Source organism: Melopsittacus undulatus, chromosome 8 (genome assembly GCF_012275295.1).
Source record: "Melopsittacus undulatus isolate bMelUnd1 chromosome 8, bMelUnd1.mat.Z, whole genome shotgun sequence".
NCBI classification, from domain to species: domain Eukaryota; kingdom Metazoa; phylum Chordata; class Aves; order Psittaciformes; family Psittaculidae; genus Melopsittacus; species Melopsittacus undulatus.
This window is the reverse complement of record NC_047534.1, coordinates 7,529,838-7,552,335: the sequence shown is the minus strand read 5'-3', so window position 1 is coordinate 7,552,335 and position 22,498 is coordinate 7,529,838. Positions and strand designations below refer to the sequence as shown.

The window sequence follows — 22,498 nt, the reverse complement described above, 5'->3', positions numbered from 1 at the left end:
AGATTAGTGTTTTAGTTGTTGAACTTCAGAAAGGATTATGTGGTGTGTTATGTGTGACTTGGCAGGTAGTTTTCCAGCTTGGTAGCAAGTATTCAGTAGATGTGGTAGCCTCTTTACATTTCTAAAACCCTATCATCAATACATGCTGGTTTACAAAGTCATGTCAACTATTTGTTTGGGTGTTCATGTGAACCAAATGAGGAATTTGCACAAACAAAACTGCAGAGGAGTGCTGTATGTAAATATGCCTCTGGCTAGTGGCTGTTACTGAGGAAAAGCATGTTAAGACTTACAAAGATGGCTGAACTGATCCTGAATAGAACAGAGAAGGATGGGAGGAAAGGCAAATTTTAGTTCTTCATGGAGTCCTGGGAGAGGAGGGAAGAGGTGAGTGACAGAGAAAGTTGGAGAGAGGAGACTTCCTCAGGCATGGTTATTGAAATTTTGATGTGTAGGTGTTGGCACACTACCAAGTTGCCTTACTGTCTACCAAGATCCCCATGTCCCTTTCCTGCACAGCTGCTGCCCAGCTGGTCAGTCCTGTTGCAAGGGTTTTTTCCTTCCCAGGTACAAGACTTCGCATTTGTCCTTCCAGAGTTTCTTAAGGTTCCTTTTGGACCCTTCTTCCAGCTTGTCCAGGTGACTCTGGATGGCAGTCCAGCACTTGAGGGATGGATTCCCCCCCAGTTTGGTAGAAGCAATGTCCTTTTAAAGCAATACCACAAAACCTGTTTTTGTATCTTTAACCTTGATTGTAGCCTTAATTAGAATAGACGGGAAAAATAAAACCAGTATGTTTCGAAGTGCTGGATTGAATAAAAGTTGTACTTCCTATGAAAATGTGTGCCTACATGAATTATTGAGTAAATAAGGGATACCACACAGCACTGATGTTACTAACGTGGTTAAAAATTAAAAAGTAATTCCTTGGTGCATTTCAGGCATCATAGGAACTTAATCCAACTGGGACAAAGCCCAAGTAACCAGTTGCTGTATTAATGAATGACAATTTTGGTGAGTTTGGTTTTCTTCAGGCGCTTGCTGCCACCTACAGTCAGTGAAGCTGCATGCTTTGTACTTCCTTGGATTCCTCTGGCTTTGCAGTTGGGAATCTGTGTTATGGACATTGTTTTGTAGTTCTTTGGAACTCTGCTCTAGTAAATCTGCTCTAGCAAGGTAGGAAGGGCTGTATGTGTTTATAATGTTTATACATACATACATGAGCTGGTAACACATTCAAGCTGTAATTGTAGGTCAGAGGAATCTTTTAGGAAACATTTTTGAAAGTGTAATTCTGTAAGATGCAAATACATAAATGTTACCTAATTAGTAGCTAAACACAGGATAAAGAGTGTAATGAAGGCTTCTACATCATTAAAGTATTAGAAGTTATGCATGCTTTCTCAAATGTGGTATAGCTTCTTGCAGCATAAGTGGGTATGTGTGAAAGGTAGAATAGCTGCTTGAGTGTACTGCAGAATCTGTTAATGCTTTAAAAAAATGAAATGAAGTTGTTTTACATAGGAGTAGTGTCGTCTTTGAAGTAGAATGTCTGTCCCTTACTTCTTATGTTATTCAATACCACCCAGGTTTGTGACTGTCCAACCAGTCACCTCAACTGTCACTGCCCTCTTAGATTTTAATGCACCACACAGACGTCTGCTTCTCGAACTACTAGAATTGTAAATTGTCATTCCCAATTAACCATGTTAAGGAAGCAAGAAATGCTTCGGTTCTAGTTCCATAATGTACATGAGTGCCAGAGAAGCAGGAAGTTTAGTGTTCTTCAGTCTTTTCTGAACATCAGAGGATCCCCTTCAGTCTCCTTCATGGCCCAAGATTTAGGCATGGACAGGGACTGGTGCAGCAAGTAGTGACGTAATACATTGTGCAGTCTGAATATGAAAATGTCCTCTGAAATAATTTGCAAAACTTATGGGAAGTCTCTATTTTAAATAATGAAAGATATAGGAGTAGTAGGTTAGAAGTCCAACTGTTAAAGTAGGAGCAATAATAGCATTAGAAACTTGTTCTCTTCCCTTACTTGGATTCACTTACTGTAGTTAGTCTTCCTTTTCCTGAATATTAGACAATTCTCAGTTATTTTCTGTTTTATAGAATCATAGAACAGTTAGGGTCAGAAAGGACCTTAAGATCATCCAGTTCCAACCCCCCTGCCATGGGCAGGGACACCTCCCACTAAACCATGCCATCCAAGACTGTCCAGCCTGTCCTTGAGCACCGCCAGGGATGGAGCATTCACAACTTCCCTGGGCAACCCGTTCCAGTGCCTCACCACACTAACAGTAAATAATTTCTTCCTTATATCCAATATCCTTATATTCATAGCTGTTCGTTTTCTGTAGTCTCATTAATTGTGTCTGTTGCTCACCTTTGCCTAGGTTCAGTAAAACTGCTGCCATCTTCAGAATGCTTTGACTGGAATCGGGTGTACTGCCATGCTTTTTATATCTAAAGCTCTGCTGTGTATATAAAGCTGGCAATGTCTGAAACCCTTTTCTCTGATCTTTCCCTTCCACCCTTGATCAGCTTTGCTGAAAACTCATCTCATTTAAAAGCAGAAGCTCATTAAACTGTTTTTAATGGAAAATGTTATTGTATGGCAGGTTTTATGTGGCAGTCTGATCTAGGATGTTAATGACTAAATGATTAGATTAAAAACCCTTAAAAGGACAATCCCACATGTCTTAGATGACTTCTGTAAGAGTCTTTATGGAGACTGGAAACTTGAAGAGACTTTTTTAGTAAGCACAAATGTGGTTAATAATGTGGTTAGTTGGTTCTTTATTAAATATTTTTCAGATTGAACTAGCATACAAGGCTAATCAGTATTTTCAATTTCTTTTACAGGGTGACCTAAAAACTTACATCTGCAATGAGGAGGAACGCATTAAAGGAGAGTCACAAATAATGCTGCTGCAGAGAATGGCATGTGAGATTGCTGCTGGACTTGCTGTCATGCATAAGCATAACTTCGTGCATAGGTATGTTTTCCAGATAAATTGCTTTTAGTTAACTCTTTTAGTTTACTCTAAAATTCATGTAGATATTTTCATTAAACTCCATGTGTATTGAAGACTGTCTTAACAAACTTCCACCTACCTGACATATCCTAAGTCATGAAGGTGTGATGTTTATGAAGATTCTAATTCTACTGCAGTGGTGTGTACAGCTCCCACCTGGCTGAAAGCTGATCACCACCTTTCTAGGTTTGCAGCCTATGGAACACAACCTGCTGCTAAGCCAATCCAGAATATCTAGTTGTTTAATTCTTGGCCAACTTCTTTGGTTTATTGTGGGGAAAAGGGTGTTATAATTTTGTTAGAATGTATTTTACCTGCCATGTATTTTTAATAGATTATAGCAATTGAAAACTTCTTTTTGGTAAGCTGTTACTTTTGTTACTAACAAGAGAAAAAAGAAACACAGCCAAATGCTGCCTTTTCTCATCTGCTCTCTCATCTGAATTACTGTTCATGTAACCTTTTAAGTCTTCAGCAATGGTGATAGTCACATTTAGAAGAAATCATATTAGAACAATTTTGTTTTAATTGGGGAGAAAAATGCTGTATTAAAGTTAATACAGTCAGTACTGGAAGGATGGCAGGAGTTGTAAAGGGCTGGAAAAAATGTGTTCATGGAAGTGCTCAGAAATACGTAATTTTTTTTCTGGGGGGGGGGGGGGTGTGTGCTGTAAGTAAAAAGGGCTAAGGAATTGGAAGACATCAACCTTAGACTCGTAATGACTAAAATATTCCAGACACAGCTTACCTGATGAACCCTTGTGTATCACAAGGTCATTTACTTTGGTTTTATGTTAGGTCAGTCAGTTTGCTCTAGAAGCAGCACTTGAATCCCCTCTTTCAGCAAATTAGGAACTTGTGCTAGAGCTTGTCAATGTACTTCTTGCTGCTTAGAGAAAGCAGAGGCCTTGTGTTCAGGGAGAGCTGTCAGTCTGAAGTCTTAAAACCTTGAGATGTAAAACAGCAAAACCCTGAGAAAACCCCAAAGCCTGGACTTTGCTGGGGGCAAAACTATTCCTTTAACTTGTTTAACAATTTCACATGACTTGAAGGTAGTACCAGTTGTACCTGTCAAACTGAGTGGTCCCTGTCTCTTGCATTGCAGCAGCATGGCTCTGTAGGTGTTAAATTTAACAGTATGCTTTCAGAGAAATGCCATTAAACTTGATAAATAATTATTCTGTGGATCTGCAAGATTCCCACTAAATGTTTACTTCTAGCAACACTATCCTGATGCTGTCAGAGTAAGTGGCAAGGCTCCAGTATCAGTGATTTTGTTGTTAGTGGTAAATGCAAGCAGCCAAAAATTCTATTCTCTCTTCCAGGATATTTATTTCAATAGTCTAAAACAAGTTGGGAAGCTTTGAGGCATACTTTAGGGTTAAAATATGTTTCTGCCCTATGTAGTTCAGTGACTCTGGAAAGGAAAACATTTTCTTCTTTCTCTGAAGAAAGGAAGCTGTGGCTTTTAGACCATTGTACTTCAGAGACTGTGGGTTTTTTTGTTGGTTTTTTTTATAAGCCACACAGAAGCAATGGTAGAGTTCTTCCAGTGCACTTAATTGCCTGGTACCCTTTGGTAAAGCAGAGAAGCAAAATACTGAGCAATTAGTGTGCTGAGCTTTCTGCTGTCACAGCTACAGTTCCACAGTAAACACATGACTTCATTAAACTGGCATAAATTTCCAAGTTTGCATGATGGGTTTTCTGATACAGCTCCTTGGTGTTATTACAGCAGCACTGCTGGCTCTAAGTACTTGTGGTCAGGTGTATGGGGGAAATGGAAACAGGTTCTATGTGTATTCAAGAGCTTTTGATTTGGTTGATAAAGGACTTTTGTGAAATACATCTTCTGGTACTCTTTTCCAGAGACTGCCTGTAGTTCTAATTTGTGTAACATATGGTTTTGTTACTTATAGAGGAAGTTAACTGTAGGTGTAATATATTACTAGTTGCTTAGTATCATATTGCAAATTGTTAAGTATTTATACCTGATCTGAATTGTTAATACGTTTTGCTTATGGCAGTTAAAATGCAAGACATGCAGTGACACATGTTAGGGAAAGAGGGACCTACATCACTTCAGCACATAAGCAGCTTTAGTAATCTACATCAGAGGATTGTTAGCAGAATTAAATCATTGCATCTAATTTCTGTGTGTAGTTTGAATGCTTAAAAGTATACTTGTCTGCTCTAGAGAAGTGACCTGTGTGATGTACTCTCGATTACCCTGCTCTTGCAGGGGGTTGGACTAGATCTTTTGAGGTCCCTTCCAACCCTTGGGATTCTGTTATTCTGTGACTACATTTTGAACTTCTTTATAAAGGACAGCATAACAGTCTAGGGTTTTCTGTATAAAATCTTCAAATACGATTGCCTTGTCACTATATTTAGTTTTCTTTGCATTCCAGAACACAGATTCTGCTCAATTGTGTAGATCTAAATTGATTCTGTTTTGAAAATGTGAGAAGGCCTAAGGGCAGTCATATTCTTGTGGCCATAAAACAAATGTTGTCCACTAAGCTTAGTGTAAGGAGAACCCCTATCAGTGTTTGCTTTTTCTGAAAGTAAATAGTGTTTATATACAACTATGGTGTCTGCAGTAATCCAGTGAGAATTGGGATCAGCTGCTGTCTTGTATTAGGTTGTAAAACTTAATGAAAATGTAAGCAGCAAGAGAATCATCTCAGTTCAGATCAAAATTGTACGTTTGAAATTACTCTCCCCAGTTACTGTGACTGGGTTTGTGTTATGAGTTGGTCCTGTGGAGTATGTGAACTGGTTTAATTCCATCCAAAGGGAATCAGAAAGGTGGATGCAGGAGCACACCTTTCTTGCACCTATCTTGCTTCAGCTTTTAGCAGGATTTAGATCTGAGATCAGACTACATGTCATGAATGAAATGTTGAAGAATATGTAGTATAGATGTTGAATCTTTGGCACTGTTGTTTCATATTATTGATCTGCTCCTGTCATAGCCTGCTCCTTGCTACTGTAATCTACAAGTGTGCATATGTGCAAATCCTCAATGATTTTTTTAATATAATTTTGTGGCCTTTTCACTTGATTCTTTAAGCTGTGGCCTGACAGTTCTAAGAAGTGTCACTTCTGTTAACCCACTTGTCTTGATTTCCACTGAAGACTACTTGGTTTGGTTTCATTATTTATCTGTTTGCTTTTTTAGTGACTTGGCCTTACGGAATTGCTTTCTTACATCTGATTTAAATGTCAAAGTAGGAGATTATGGTATAGGATTCAGTAGGTATAAGGTAAGTTAATCTAGTCATGTACCGCTTTTTTAAAAGGATTTGGGGCCTAAGGTTATAACAAGCATGCTTGAAAGTTACAACGTGATACTAGATTGTCCTTTGAATAATGAACTTTCAAAGTAAAACTGGCAAATAACTGTAGCAAGGTTATGTAACAGACTAGCTGATCTTTGTGGAGGTGAGTGGAGTTTGTGCTTATAGAAGGAAACTTTGGGTTAAATACACACACACACACACATATATATATATATATATATATATATATATACACACAGTAGTCCTAAAATACAAACAAATTCCTTCTAATAAAATTTTGTAATGAAAATATTTTGAGTATCTAAATATTTCAAGGAAGTTGGCATTCAGTTTTTCTACTGTGCAGTGGGCAGTGAGTGCCTTTTCTCTACAGCATTATTCTCTGCTGCTTGGGGAAAATGTGATTTATTATTTGGCATAAGGATCACATAAAACCATATTAAGGAAAGGACTTAACTTCTGGAATTTGATGCAATGTTTGTTCAGGTTTTTTTTTCCTTATGATTTAGGAAGATTATATTGAGACAGATGAGAAGAAACTAATTCCTCTCCGATGGATGGCACCTGAGTTAGTAACAAGTTTTCAAGACAGACTGTTATCAGCAGAGCAAAATAAGTACAGTAACATATGGTACGTAGTAGGCTTTAAAATGATTTCAGGGAGAGATTTGTGAACATATCGTCAAATGTTACACAAAACAGTAAATAATATGTATAGTTAAATTCATTATTGCTTGATGCATTGCTTTATTTCCTCAGACATACAGTAGGTTTATCTCTACAAACCTGAAACTATATCTTGCTTTGGAAAGATGTTTAGAAATCTGTTGAAAGAACAGATAGGTTAAGAAAAAACTGTTTAGCAGAAGAACAAGCATTTATACTAATAAAAATAATTACTATATATTTGCCAAATGTCTTTAAATGTTTATAAAGGAAGGAAATGATAAATAATTTTTCTAGTAATATAATAGTTGTGGATGACATAAAAAGTTGAACCCTTCAGACAGGCTTCCACAAATCATACTATTCATCAAAACTACAAGCAGCCAGAATGTTAAGGTTTCCAACTTGAATTTTGGTGCCTCTTGCACAGAGCTGCTTTGGAGACGTTTGGACTAGATGACTTCGAAAGAGCCCTTCCAGTTTATATTGTTCTATAGTAATACCTGCAGAGTCAGTTGCTTTGCATTTTGAGCAAGGAAAGGTAGCTGAAAGATCAGCATCAACTGTAATCACTGAAAAGTGGTTGATGTTGCATACAGAATGTATACAGCAATGAGAAAAGAGGTGGCTTCTGATGACTGCAGCTTAAAAATAAGTAATTTGATGAAAACAGAAACAAAGATTATTTTTTTAGCACTTTGACTCATAACTACTGCATTTTCTGATGAAAGCTTTTCTTACTGTTGGACTAACCATAAGGTTTTTTCATCTTGCTTCTCTAAATAGATGTTTTCTTTTTATTTAACATGTAGGGATTTCTTCCATAGTTGAATCATTTGAGGCCTCTGTTGTCTTCACTGGTGTTGCCTTTGTTGTCATTGCCTTCAAGCAACTTCATTCTTAAGCTTCTGGCATTCTGTCAAATAAAATGAGTTAGCAGGTTCTGAAGTTGTTACAGAGTCAGTAAGAGAGTGGTATTTGTTTCTTCTTGCCAGTTATGCTTTGCATAATAATCCTTATTTTCTTAGAAAAGCAACCTTAAAGCAGTTCTTGGAATGCACAGTAATTTGCTGCTCTCTTTCAGGTCCCTGGGTGTAACGTTATGGGAGCTGTTTGAGAATGCTGCTCAGCCTTACTCAGACTTTTCTGACAGGGAAGTCCTAACCCATGTCATAAGGGAGAAGCAGGTTAAACTCTTCAAGCCACGCCTGGAACAGCCATACTCTGATAGATGGTAAACTTCAAGTGGTTTTATTTATTCTTGAAACTGTTGAAGAAGTTTCTGGCATTACTCAGTTCTATTAATATGCTGAAGTTGCTCCATGGAATCATCTTCCTGGCAAAGAAACTCTGAATAAAGGGAGTAAAATGAGTTTCTATAGATGAATTTTCCTGCCAGTGATATTTTTACTTTTTAGCTTGTTACATACCTGAATTTTATACATTATTTTTCATTGTGAAGCCTATTGAGACATGTTTCTTATTTGTATAGGTATGAAGTTCTGCAGTTCTGTTGGCTACCTCCAGAAAAGAGACCAACAGCAGAAGAAGTGCACAGACTTTTAACTTACCTTCGCATGCAAAGCCAAAGGGACTCGGAGATTGATTTTGAACAGCAGTGGAATGCTCTTAAACCAAACACCTCAAATAGAGAAACAAATAATTCTGCGTTTCCAATCTTGGATCACTTTGCAGGAGACAGACTTGGCCATGAGATGGAGGAAGTTCTTACTGTAACTGAAACAAGCCAGGGTCTCAGCTTTGAATATATCTGGGAGGCAGCTAAACATGATCATTTTGATGAATGTGGTCATGTGAATCCTGATGAAGCAATGACATATGCAGGTGTTTTCTTTCCAGTGGAGGTTTTTGAGAGGTCACTTTCAGAGCAAGGGTCGGGAGCACAGAATGCAAGTGGTCAGGAAGCATCACTTGCTGTCCCTGGGGTGTTACCTGTGTTTGATGCACACAAGCTTTCTGTTGGAAATGACTACTATATCCAATTGGAGGAGAAAGGAAGTGGCTGCAGCATGAATTTTGATAACCAGTCACTTGTACTAACTACAGAAGTTGATCATCAAGAAGCTGTACAAGAAAAAAGTTCTCATTTCACAGTTCTCAGGGATCTTGATGTTGAAGAATCTAGTACGGATGGGGACTTCTTCCACTACAATACAGATCCTAAAGAGGAATTTTTGCCTGTTACTAGTAGTCCAGAAAGTCCTTTCCAGAATATATTTAATGACATTGACAGATCAGGAGAATTGGCAAACAGAAAAATAATTGGTTTTGCTGAAACAAATGATATTTCTAAAGACTTTATATCACCTGTTTTAAACTCAAATACAGATACCAAGAAGGCAGTAGGCCTTTCTGAGAAGGAGCATTCTAGTCATTCTTCTGAAAATGAAACAGTCTCCTTATGTGAAAATATCTCTAACCAGGCTGACTTGGCAACTTTAGAAGAACTTTCTGATAACTTTTTATTTCTTCAAGAGAAAAACTTATTATCAGGGTTATTGTCTAAGAAAACCAGCAGTGATTTTGGACAAAAACCAGATAATGTTCTAAAGAGTGTATTAGAAACCTCAAACAGAGTCTCTGTAGATCCTGAACCTGTGCTGGCTGAAAATGCACAGATATTTTCTTTAATACATGAAAGTCTTAGAACAGTGAAAGATGAAAATTGTAACCCGGTGACAATGAGTAAAGATCTGAATTCTCAGTGTCAGACTACTGTAGAAGTGCAGGCATCCTCTAGTCCATCTGCAGCATGTAAGTCATGTGATAAATGTGCAAATCCTCCTTATTTGAAGGAGGAGGGAAAACTTTTGAATGTGGAAGTCAGTGAAGTCGTGTCCTGTAACCCTGATACTGTCTGTCAAGAAGAGCTATCTAGTAATGCCAAAAATAATAATGTTGGAAACAATCCATATTCTGGTGTTGCTGTTGAAACAGCTGAGTGTGATGCACAAATAAAACAGGGAATGCTTCCCAACTATGATGAAATAGCTTTTAATAGAGAAAAATGTAGCGATGAGGAAGATGGGAGAAGAAACTTGCAAGATACATCTCCCATAATAAAAAGAGATGAATGTTTATTGGAGGAAAAACAAGAAGCATCAAATTATTTTGAGAACTGTAAGGATATTCCAGAAGAGGTCACCTCAGTTTCTGTTGCTACTTCAGACTGTGCAAGTCAGGATAGTCTTTTGGAAGACAACCCATCTCCTATACAAACTGTAGAACAAGCCTTAGAGACACCCGATTCTTTGGATTCTTTAGATGTAAATGAGGTTTTAGAATCTTTACAGGCTCAGAGTCCTCAGAAACTTTTGCCACCTGATAAACCTGCTGACAGTGGCTATGAAACAGAGAACCTGGAGTCTCCAGAATGGACTTCTCATATCACTGTTGAGGATGCTTCTAGTGTAGATACTGCTCTCTGTGGTGTTAGTGAGAGCAATGTCAATGCTTTACCTTCTAATCCAGTCATAATTGTTTCAGAAGCAGCAGCTGGTTTAGATGCAGTGAACAGCAATCTTGAAACAACCCCAAAGGTTTTTCTGGGGGGAAGTCAGAACTCTTACAGAGACTCTGCCTATTTCTCTGATAATGATTCTGAACCAGATAAAAAAGCAGAAGAGACTGTCAGTCTGTCAGGAGAAACTATGGGTAATGTTTCTTCCAGTAGAGAGAATAATACTGAAGAGGGTTACAGTTTTGAGGAGAGACAGCAAAAGTGTGATGTAAGCAATTACCAGGATACTAAAAATGCAAAACTAGAACTAAATCATGACTTAGAGATCCAAGAGATGGATGTAAGGATGCAGGGGTGTCCTGATGAGTGGGCTGAGGCAACTCTGAATTCCCTGGAAATATCGATGGACAGAAACCTAAGGGATGAAATAAAACTATCTGAGACTTCCTGTAAAACTGTGTCTTGTGTTGGCACTAATACTTCAGAACTTCTTTCACACAGAGACTTAAAGCCTGTGCATAACATACACAATCCTTTAGATCTGAGTAACAGTGAGAAGTCCTTCTATCACACTGAAGGACAAAAACTGAAAGAGCCAGATATTGAAGGAAAATACCTTGGAAAACTTGATGTTTCTGGAATGCTTGATTTAGAAGATGGCGATGATGCAGATGAAGAAGATGAGAACAGTGATTCTGAGGATGACATGAGGACTTTTCATATGCATAGTCTGAGTTCTGACAGTGAAGATGAAACTGTTCATCAAGTACCTGAGATAATTACTGAGAAGGATGATGGAAAACATCTGAGAAGCTTGTTGAAACTTCCAGCACCTGTCGATGAGAGGCAGCATGAGCCTTGGAAAAATGAGAAAAAGGCTGTAACGTTCTTTGATGATGTGACAGTCTATTTGTTTGATCAGGTATGCTTTTCTTCTTAAGTAAAGTTTTAGTTGGCTTGAGTTTTTTAAACAACATTTGGTAGAATTGCGTATTTATTTTTTGCTAGATGTAGAGTAGCAGGGCTGTTTGGAAGTGAAGGAGGGTTTTGTTTTGGCAGGTTGGTTGTCAAATCTTGAACTTCCATTGCTTTTGGATCCCTAACTGTATGCACTGAGTGAAATGTGATGTCCTTCTGGTGTTCATAAACTGTGTGTAATTTGAACATGTGAAGCAGCATCATTATGGGCCATATTTGATTTGATAATTTTCCAGAATTTTGTAACTTTTTGGAATCAATTTATCAGTTTAATGAGTTTGAGGACTTCGAATTTAAGTTTAAATGCCTTTATAAAAGAAAGGGATAAAAATAATAGCTAACCAACCAAATAAAACACCCCAAAAACCCTAAACAGCGACCTAAAAGGCTCTTGTGTTAGTTCGCATTAAGGTACGTTTACCTTAAACCGTAATCAAAGATGAGAATAATATTTAGATGGTAATGCTAATTTTTAAGTTCAGTGTGATATGAGTGAAATACTGATCTGCTTATGAAATTCAAGGTTACCTTTGTTTCCCTATCTGCTTTATCAATTTTTAACTTCTGTAACTTGATACAGAGGGGATTGTGTTTTACCATTGTGGCAACTGAACTCGTACAGTGAGTTTGAAACAACAGTCACATTGTTAAGCTTTGGAAATGTTAGTTATGATGACGCACATAAATATTGGTTGTGTTTTGGAATAGAAAATATAGGTGATTCGTGTTTAGGCAGTCCTGTGTAGAATAATCCTTTTGCCAGAAGGGAAATGAAAATCAGCTGTGTTTAACCTGCTCTTAGTTGTTGAACTCTTTACTTATTTTTACAGTAACTGATGAGAAGTTGGCTACTTAAGATACCAGTTGTACAAAGTTTGTCTCTTTATCGTGGTGCATGATTAAGAGTTTAAAAAAAAAAGTAAAATAAAAACTTAAAATGTTAAAGAATTAAACACCTGCCTGGGTCAGGCTGACAAAGAGAACTGTTTTTAATTGGAAGATGTTTAGCTTTGCTCCTAGGAATACAAAACTTTTAAATATAATAAATAAGATTTAAGGTCACTTTCTGACTGCATTTTAGTGTAGACTTAATACAGTTTTCTTTAGAACTAGAATTACCTGTATATACTTAATCTGTAACTCAAAGTTTTGTTAGTTGGTACAGGCCATTTAATTCTGCAGTAGATTTGATGGTGACAGTGGGGAATGTATTTCTGGAAAGCTTGCATCTGTGGGCATGGACACATTGTGTGTACAAGAGGGTTAAATAACTTACTGTGTTTGCCTTAGGAAATGCCGACTAAGGAGCTGGGAAACCATGCAGTAGACTTGAATGGGGAAGACTCTTGCAGCACTCCTGCTCCACCTTCGAGTTTTAGTTACTTAAACAGATTTGCAAATTCAGAAAGCTCAACAGATGAAGAAGGTACCGGACTATATTTCTACACAGCAGGGGCTGAGGCTGTTCTATGCATAGCTGTTAATGAAAAGTAATTTAAATGATATGTGACTTGTAAATTGGCTGCTACCGTATTGGCTTCGGTTTTGCATCCTAAACACAGACTACAGCTAGGCTCAGGTAGTGGTGTTGCTCATCATCAAAGCTGATAATATGATATTGGTTGGTTATACACTGTGTCTGGGGTATCTTGAAAGGCAAACAAAGTAGGTGAGACAAATATTGTGACCTCTGAGGGCTAGAACAGAAATGCTACAAGTTCTGCTTTGGGTTAGCGCAGTCTTCCAGGAGTTTGCTTTTAAAACTGGCTATGACTTTACATTATTGTCAGTTCTTTTTTTTTTTTCTTTTTCCTCAAGGTGGGGGTTTTGAATGGGATGATGATTTCTCTTCTCCAGAGCCATCCTTTATGTCAAAGGCAGCTAATAGTCTTATTAGTTCTAAATCACCTCTTCAGTCATCAAAGTATTTCTCCCCACCTCCACCTTCCCGGACTCTCGATCAGAACTGGTCACATACGTCCCCCTATTCCAGATTCTCTATCTCTCCTGCAAACATGGCAAGCTTTTCTCTCACGCATCTTACAGATTCAGATATAGAGCAAGGAGGTAAGTGATGTAGTTATAATAATTATTTTAGAACCACGAATTCAAAACTCTGTTCAAAGATAGACGTCAGAGATATGACAAACCTTGTTCTATTTGAGATACTTAATTTAAAATGCATTGTTAATACTATAAATGTTATGTGTGGTCTTGTATTTCAGTTAAGACATAGCTTTCCTTTGAGATTATTTGCATCCAAGTTGCTACAAACTTGTGGTTCTGTTGAATATTCTGTTGAATATTACAGGACAAGTTCACAATTTTTCTGTTAAAAAAGAAATAGTGCAATAGTTATGAAATCTGTGCATTCCTTAAGCCCTTGTTTATAGCTGCCACACCATGGCAGTTGAATAAATATCATTATCTCACTGTCATTAGTCACAATTTTATTTTCATTGCACAGGGTGAGGATGCTAGAACATAATGTTTCTGCTGTTGCTGTCTAAGCTTGTTTTACAATTCAGTTTCTTTTCATACTGCTTTTTAGAAAGTGTGTTCTTGACATACAAGAATTGTAGCATATTTTCTAGAGCTGTGAATAAGACTGTTTAAGGAGAGTCAATCTGTTCATAGCAATATTGAGTATGAGCAATATTCATTAATATATAGCTTTCTTGTTTGTAACCAAAAGCTTTTTTTTCAACTTTGGAACATTTTTTGAGGGTAAAGAGAGGCAAACCCAAGCAGACTTGAATCAGTTCAGCATATTAATCTTGATAAAATGCTGCATTATTAAATATTACTGGTTACTGAGCCTTGCTAATGGTAAATATGTAATCGGGGTTATATGGAGTTGTATTGTTCTTGTATTGTGCTTATTGATAAGATAGTGCTTGCTGCCTAGTAACTTGCAGATAAGAGATTTTTGTGGAGATCCTACATTGCCTCACGAGTCCTAAGAAGTGACATTGGACCGTGTGCTTTAAGCAGATGTCTATGCAGAAATGTACCAAATGTTTATAGTAGTTGAAAGCTGTAGGGAAAGATTAACCAAAACTTGGAAGTGTGAAAGGGCAGAATGCCAAGCTGTAGGAAGAGCCTTGCAAAGAAGGGAGGGTTGTGCAGAAGGATCTCATTGTACCTTATGACCTTTCCTCTACTAATAGGAAGCAGTGAAGATGGAGAAAAAGATTAATTTAAAACTTCAGACTGCATACATAAAACATACAGACTTTCTGTCTAAAACTTCTTCATTTCTGGATCCTCCTGAAGCAACGCAGGTAATCAAGAAGTACTAAGAAATGAAAGTAAACACTGAAAGCAATGTTTAAATCAGGACATTAATTTGAATGTGTATTTAACTTTGTAATGTATTTTTAAATCAGTGCAATTTTGCTTTTCATTGAAAGATGATTCTGCCGCTGTTTTCAAGTACTTGAAGTATTTTTCAGATAACTTAAACAAGTAAAGCAATTACACTACAGTCTGGTTTATGTATGAGATTGTATAATATTCTTTTTATATTTTTCCATGTAGTTCATTATCTATTTGAACATACACCTGTTGTAGAACTGTGTATAACTGTCCTGTGCAACAGGTGGCTGTGTTGCTGAAACTGTATGGATGATAGTTGATCAGTAGTGAGCCATATTTATTCAAGAGGATATCACTACATATTACTTTGCTTATTACAATTGCACTATGGATTATTTTTCCTTTATTTCCTGATGTACAGAATCAAAATCTGAAATCTTTCAAGGAGAATAAGACAAGTTGAATTGGCCCACTTACCCAGTTTAATTTGTCATTTTTGTAGCCTTTGCTATGCACGGTACATGTAAAGCATACATAACTTCTGAGTGTTACGTTAGACTTGCTGAAATCTTACGTTCAGTACCATTTTTAAATGATGATTATAGATTGATTGTTAGTGTTCATGTTCTGTAGGAAACTGGAAAAGAATATATGATATACTCTGGAGTTTTTAGATGTAAGAGATAATGTCTCTTAATTCCTGAACATAATCCTACTGACTGCTTAAACTGTAATAGCGTCTGACTATATTATAATTAAAGAGCCTTCCGGTTTTTACTACAATTTCTGCCTTGGAGAGAGAAGAGTTAAAATTGGCTGTACAAAACTATGGAATTTATGAATCTTATAGACTCATTTCAATGGAATGGATTTGGGCACATGTGGCCCTTCAGTTGTCTGTTTTGTGAATTTCAAAGCTTACTCTTCTGTTGACTGTAGATTGGGGCTGCCATTCAGAGGACTGTGGTAAATCTACCTCTCAGTGATGTTATGACAGTTAAGAAATAGATTAATGATTAATACCCAGTTTTGCACCCTTTCTAAGGCCAAACCTATTTTAAGTTGTCTGCGAGACCCCATGGTACATCTTGAAATACATACTGACCAAAAGATACAGTATAGTAAAGTTTGCTGTGAAGCTGTCTGTAGGGAAGGGAGTACAGTGTGAGCATGTTTAACCTTCATATTCTACCATGCATTTAGCTAGTTTAATTCTTTAAACTACTGGATGGGGAGGAGAAATCCTTAATTACTACTCCAAAGTGAGTTCAGTTGAGAAACAAATCCCTGACCTCTTGGAATGCCTTATGCAGCTGCAGATCAGTAGGAAACACTGGAGAGTTTACCTGGCTTAGTGTCCTAAAATACAAAAGTACTAGCATACTGAGCACTTTGTATTTTAGTGGCTATTTGGCAGGGCTTCACTCAAGGGTGGTCCAAGTGCTCTGTGTCCAGATCCAGCCACCAGAGACTTCTCATCCCATGAAGTATGGGAGGACTAGGTGTTTTCAGATGTGTAAAGTTTGGTTTTGTATACTTCTATATACATTTTTGTTTGGGTTTTTTTTAAGTATTTTTTAAAATTACAGGAATGTTAATTGCTTTTTTTCCAGCATTATTTAGCCCTTAATAAGAATGGCTTCCATACCGATAAAAAGGGAATGACTTAGTGATAATGTTGTTTAAAGTTGCCAGTGTATTGTTCAGATGACTTTTTCGGTGAGGCACTCAGGTTCAGAGTTAGTCAGAACTGTTCTTCAGTATGAAGTAGGGAATGGAATTTTTTTTCATGGGCTTCTTCCCAGAATATGATTTAAGAGTCAAAGGGACATAGTTCTTTATACAGGCTTACAGTGTATACTATAGAGGGTTTAAGGAAGCTGTGCACTCCTCTCTATATTTAAAATATAGCTAATAGACTTTGTGCACAAACTTGTTCAGTGGTTCCGTAATTCCAACATCAAACTCCTTGACACAGTTAGATTTAAGGTATCTCATCTGTCTTCTATAATCCTCACCACAATAAGAATGAAACTCTGTAATGGTCTGCAAAGCATGTTAGGGCTTACCTGCCTTGCGTGGTGCAAAATCTATCAGAACTGGAGTTCAGCCTTAATTTTGAATCATTTGGTTTAAAATACAGCCCAAGGTTAAATAAAAGCTTCTACTCCAGAATGTTACAAGCTGGTTGTGCATTTTATTTCTTATCATTCTGGAAAATAAGATATTTATCTTGCACATCAAGAATTTCCTTTACTTGATAGAAATCTATAGAAAATCTTATGTAGGAAGTGAAAGTTTATTCTTTTGTCCAAATTTTCTAATAAGTTGATAAAGGAGCATTTTTCCCAAAATGAGCTGGGATATGTATGATGATAAGCAAGGTAATGTCCTTTTTAGCCATGCAATGGTCTGGGTTGGAAGGGACCTTTAAGCTCATCCAGATCCATCCCACTGCCACAGGCAGGGACACCTTTCACTAAACTGGGTTGCTTCAAGCCCCCTCCAGCCTGGCTTTGAGCACTGCCTGTGACAGGGTAACCACATCTTCCCTGAGCAACCTGTTCCCAGAAGAGAAAAGAAATTAAGAGAAATAAATATTTAAGCTGACTCACCTCACTTTAAACATGAATTTTAATTTTGTTAATCCAGTAGGCTGGATTACAATAATTTAAAAGGTCTTTTTTAAAAAAAAAAAATTCTATAGTTAAAACTCTGATCAACTATTAGCAATATTTAAATATCTGCCTGGCCGTCAGTGGCACAGTGAAAAGGAATCGGTAATTCCAAACATGGTATATTATAATAAGGGGATTTATTACAAATTATTCATTAAACTGTATGTAATTTCTTGCACTAGCTACTTAGGCATGGTTTCCAGTTTAGAAGTACATGTATCTATTTTCAATGGTGTATTATGAGGACTGTTTATATTCTAAATTCCCTCTCTAGCAGAATACCGTGCTTATGTGAATAGTGAAGGCATTGTCTCCATTTGGCTATTAAAGTAATTTTAAAAAGCTGATTTTTTTTCCCACGTAAGGAAGTTTGCTTAAAAATTAGTATCTGTTATGAGAAGCCAACAAAGCGAGAAGAATGTCCGGTTTTCATGGAACACCTGTACTCTCCTAAATCCCCAAGCCACAGATCTGTTGTGTGTCCAACTGCATTTATGGAAACTGCCATTTTCATGGAAATGAGCGGATTAAACATTTTTTCATCTCCTTGTTGATGCACTAATGAAAGCCATTTAAGCCTCATTCTTTTTATCAGTATTTATAGCAGATTTTTATGTAGTACTCAATCTTTTTCATGAGGAGGCTGGTTGGTAGAAAGACTTTTATGATTAAGCACTATGCTAAAGTGTCAGCATTGTCAGGTGTTAGTGGCATGGCTATTTTTGTTGGAGTTGGTGAAAGGTGGAATCCAAATTTATTAGCCTTATAAGAAATAGCCTTAAATAAGAACAGAGTGTACAAAATTACTTCAGCTTTAAGTCATACAGAAATATCATTGTATGTTCATGGTTTTGGTACAAGACTGGAAAAAAAACTATCTAGAGGAGAGTCAAACATCATATAAACTTACTGAAAATAAGTATTTGTAATACCAGCAGCCTGTTTTTCAGAAACTTGAATATGACTTAGTTTTGTTTATGAAATTGTTTGAACTTGCACAGATGTAGGTGTAACTTAAATGATAAAATGGTACTGATGTGTGTGTATATATAATGTTTAATTCTATTTGTAAATGAGAAACTATGTAACAAAATCATAGGTATGAGGTTTTCCTATTGTAATTTAATACAGGTATGAGGTTTATGGCAATATATCATAGTTAATGAAATTTCAGGTCAAAATGTCTTTAAATTGTGTACATTTTTAAATTGTAATTTCTACTGTATATTGATTATCATGCATAGTGTGATTCAAGAAACTGCTTGTAATTTAAAAAATATTTAATATTAAAAATAAAATACAGTTATATATTTATAATCTCTTTGTCTGTTTGTTCATTCTTAAGCAGATGCCAGCAATGGATCAGGTCCACATTGTAGTTCTGTGAGATATACCTATTAGTGTCCAGAAGTTGAGAAAGTCAAAGCTACAGTCCAGCAGATGAGTCTACACAAAATAGTGCAGTTGCCTTTAATTTCTTCTAATAATACCACCTTGTGTGAGCTTCAGGTAATGTGTATACACAAAGAAGTACTACTTAAAATACAAATAATGTAATTCTAAAAGGTGAATATTACTTTTAATCCTAGAATTAAGCATGTGTAGGAAGAATGGAGATATCAAAATTTAAGTACCCTTCAGCAAACAGATTACTGGTATGCTTTTTCAATATTAATTCAGCTTATTTCTGGAAGATTTCCATTTTTGATTTAAGTGCATGCACTGGATGAACCCAAGATCATCAGGTAGAGCACTGAACAGGCTGCCCAGGGAGGTTGTGGAATCTCCTCTGGACAGTCAGTACCTGCCTGGGTGCATTCCTGTGTAACCTGCTCTAGGTGGCCCTGCCTTGGCAGGGGGGGTGGACTAGATGATCTTCAGAGGTCCCTTCCAACCCTAATGGTTCTGTTCTGTGAATATCAAGTAAATGCAGTACTTGTGTATTGGTAGCTTCTCTGACTTGAGATTGAGATGTTCACTCTGTGGGGCAGTGAATCCCTCTGTTTACTCTTAAGGTTGTGATGACAGATTGCAGTGGTGTCAGTGGTCATGGAGGCTGTTGTGGAAGCCCCCCCTCAGCATCGCAGCTGTTCTGAGCCCTGGCAACTGTTGAGACCTGGGAATGAGAAACTGATATCAAGATGACTTAACTTCATTAGGTAAAATATAACTACTGGGCTGAAATTTGACCGAGACAGTGGTCATGATTGAGAACAGATGTAAAAGATCCCATGGCACTAAATTGGTCATCTTAAATAGAACCTATTATCAAAGAATTTGAGCACTTGCAATCCTTATCATCAGCATCAGCTTGCAAGGGAGGCAAGTGCTTTGTCACACAAGGTGCTATGGTAACTTGCACAGCCCTTGGCAGAACAGAGTGCACTCAGACATTTTCCTCCTCCATCTGCTGAAGTACTGACTTGACCCCTCCTACAAGTGACACTGATTTGCCTGGCTTAGCATCCACCGGTCTGGTGTCAGTGCCTGGATGCACACACACACACAGCTGCTCAGCCCCAGCCCAGTGCTGCCTACTCTCTAACGTTCTGTGGTCCCCGAGAGCTCCGTGCCCATCCAAATCCCAGGAGACTTGTGCTGGATGCTGGGGGCCCTCTCCCCCTTCGCGGGGTAAAACGGGCGCCGCTAACATCCGGGCTGATGTGCCGCTGCGGGACTCCTTTGCCTGGGCCTGCTGCTTCCCCCACCGGCACCCGAGGGCCACCCCTTCCCCAGCGGGTCCGTTACTCGACGGCCGCGGAGGTGCCGAGGTCCCGCCCGCGTCGGGCCCGCCCCCGCCGCTAAAGCGACGTGTCGCAGCTACCTGCCGAGTGCCTGCGGGGCCGGGGCAGCGCTTGGGCCCAGCTCCGGCCTCACGGGGCCTCGGCGTTAGGCAGGGCCCGGGGCCCTCGCTGGCCCCTGCTTGTAGACGCTGGCTCAGCCCCTGCTGCTGCTCCTGGCTTCACATGGGTCTCTGCCAGTGCACCCCTCCAGTCCTAGGCACCTTCTCCACAGCTGGTGGCAGTGGTAAGTCACAGAAGAGGGATGCCAGACTGATGCAGAGGGTGGAAAGCTTGTTGGTATTTGGTTGCTGTCTTTAGTTTCCCTTGACCACTCCAGTCTGTTGCCCCTTATCCCTTCTCTGTGTCTGTTTCCTCCTCGCACACCCATGATCTCTCCCTGAGGGTCCTGGCAGCCTTGCTGCAGTTCCATGAGGGTGTTTCTCAGGCTTGCGCCCTCTTCTACCATGTCATCCCATCTGCTTTGCCCTAGCCTGCAGTTTTAAAGGGTATTTTTCTCCTACAGTTTGCTGAAGACTCCTCTCTCTTGCATTTTCTTCCAGCATTCTCTGCTGGCTGCCTCCACAAACCTCCTCTTCACCAAGCCCTGCAGGCTGTTTTCCTTTCCAACAGCAGCTGCTCATTTCTTTGCTCTAACAGTGCTTTTTGTGCTGGAGGGGAAAGTTGACTGATCTCCTTTGTGCCTGCCTCTATTTCTCTGTCCTGCAGTTACACCTTTTCTGCCAAGTGCATTAGATTAAGGGTCAGGAAGGGTCACAGAGCTTGGCTTTTTAGTCTTTCTTTCTTAAGATACCCGTATGTCTCTAGCATTTCTTCTAGGCTCCCACAACGCAAGCCATTCAGTGCTGTCTTTCAGCATTCATCACCTGGATGCTACCATAACCGAGCTGCTTTGTGAGTTCCTGTCAATTGCCTCCCTGGTGGTAAGGAACCAGTGAGGATGCCCTCACAGGCAGAGAACCAAGTCACTGTGAATGCTGAGCAGCTGAAGACCTCTCTAAAGGAACAGGAGAGGAAGTGCTATTTATAGCAGCACACCTGGGAACTGTTCACCACCTGCTCCAGTTAAGGTTGTTGTCCTGTAGAGGGACAGTTGAGCACCTGTGGGTTCCTTTGGGGTTGGTTTTGTTTTAATTGGCTCACCAACTGTAACTGCTCCTACCTACATGACAGCATCAGCATAAAAACATTTATTTTAAAGTCTGAACCTTCAATGTGAACTCCAAGAAAGTAGAAAGAAATGTTACGGAAATAGTATCAGTAACCTTGATGGTTGGTGTTGCAGGCAGGGTTCCTGTGGGGCTGCTGCCTTCTGGTGTAGTGTTGGCACAGAATCTGGGCTGAGGGAGGGCAAGATCTCAGTGCTGTCATCTGCCCTTGCTAACAGGTGAGGAAGAAGCATTGCTGGGTCTTTTCGGATAACCTGAAGAATAAATACTGCTGCTGCTGAACTGGGACAGAAACTGCAATTAAACCCCACCATTATTTGGTTGCTGTAGGAAGAGGAAGTAACTGTTTGTGTGTGTGGTGGGTACTAGCCCAGGGTCCAGAAAAACTGCGTGTGAAAACGTGTTGCCAGCTGTGAGTTTTTGAGCTTCTGTAGCAGTTTGTGTGTCATGTTTCCCTCTAGTGGACTGCTCGTGAACACAGTGGAAACCTATTCCTACAAAAAGCAGTTACCAGGAGTTCAAGGAGAAATTACTTTGAGTAAAAACCTGAGGGTGCTAGTATCCCACACGTGAGTCTGCACGCGTGCAGTGAGGTGGTACATGCTTTTATTGTAACTCGTGGTAACTGGAGCTGGGTGAAGACAAAAGCATATGAGGTCAAAATGTAAGCAATGTGTTATCAAACCTAATTGACTGTTGCATTCCTGTTATTTTTTTTGTGATTCACTTTTCCTATGGGAAGACTGGATCAGTTTGGAGACTATTTTCTGTTATGTGCAGTGAGAGGAGCTTGAAACCTACTTACAAGAAATTAAAGGTGTGTAGTTTTCACCTGGCTTTCCATATATGAGGACATAAATAGGTGATTCACTGCATCTTTGTTTCAATGGTTCTGTTCACTTGGCTTCTACTCCCTCTGTAACTTTTTCCTTCCAGTTGAAGGAGGATCTGTTGTTCTCTAAAAAAGGATTTTCTCTTCTGTTCATCTGCCTCTGTTCATCTGCACATGTCATCTTGACTGATAACATCCACAGCTTCTAAAATGAACACCACTAAAC

The 22,498-nt window shown here is 38.7% G+C and overlaps 1 protein-coding gene across 1 annotated transcript in view; it reads left to right on the top strand.

Annotated features, from left to right (window-relative positions):
* The window catches only part of LMTK2 (lemur tyrosine kinase 2), a 42,225-nt gene extending 23,438 nt beyond the window's left edge, over positions 1-18,787 (top strand). The window contains exons 7-14 of the mRNA XM_034065352.1: positions 2,872-3,005; positions 6,229-6,313; positions 6,859-6,980; positions 8,100-8,249; positions 8,508-11,418; positions 12,765-12,900; positions 13,293-13,541; positions 14,645-18,787. Of these exons, the coding sequence (XP_033921243.1) occupies positions 2,872-3,005; positions 6,229-6,313; positions 6,859-6,980; positions 8,100-8,249; positions 8,508-11,418; positions 12,765-12,900; positions 13,293-13,541; positions 14,645-14,673 (3,816 nt within the window). The 3' untranslated portion in view covers positions 14,674-18,787. The remainder of the gene's footprint in view (positions 1-2,871; positions 3,006-6,228; positions 6,314-6,858; positions 6,981-8,099; positions 8,250-8,507; positions 11,419-12,764; positions 12,901-13,292; positions 13,542-14,644) is intronic.
* Positions 18,788-22,498: the final 3,711 nt, after the last annotated feature.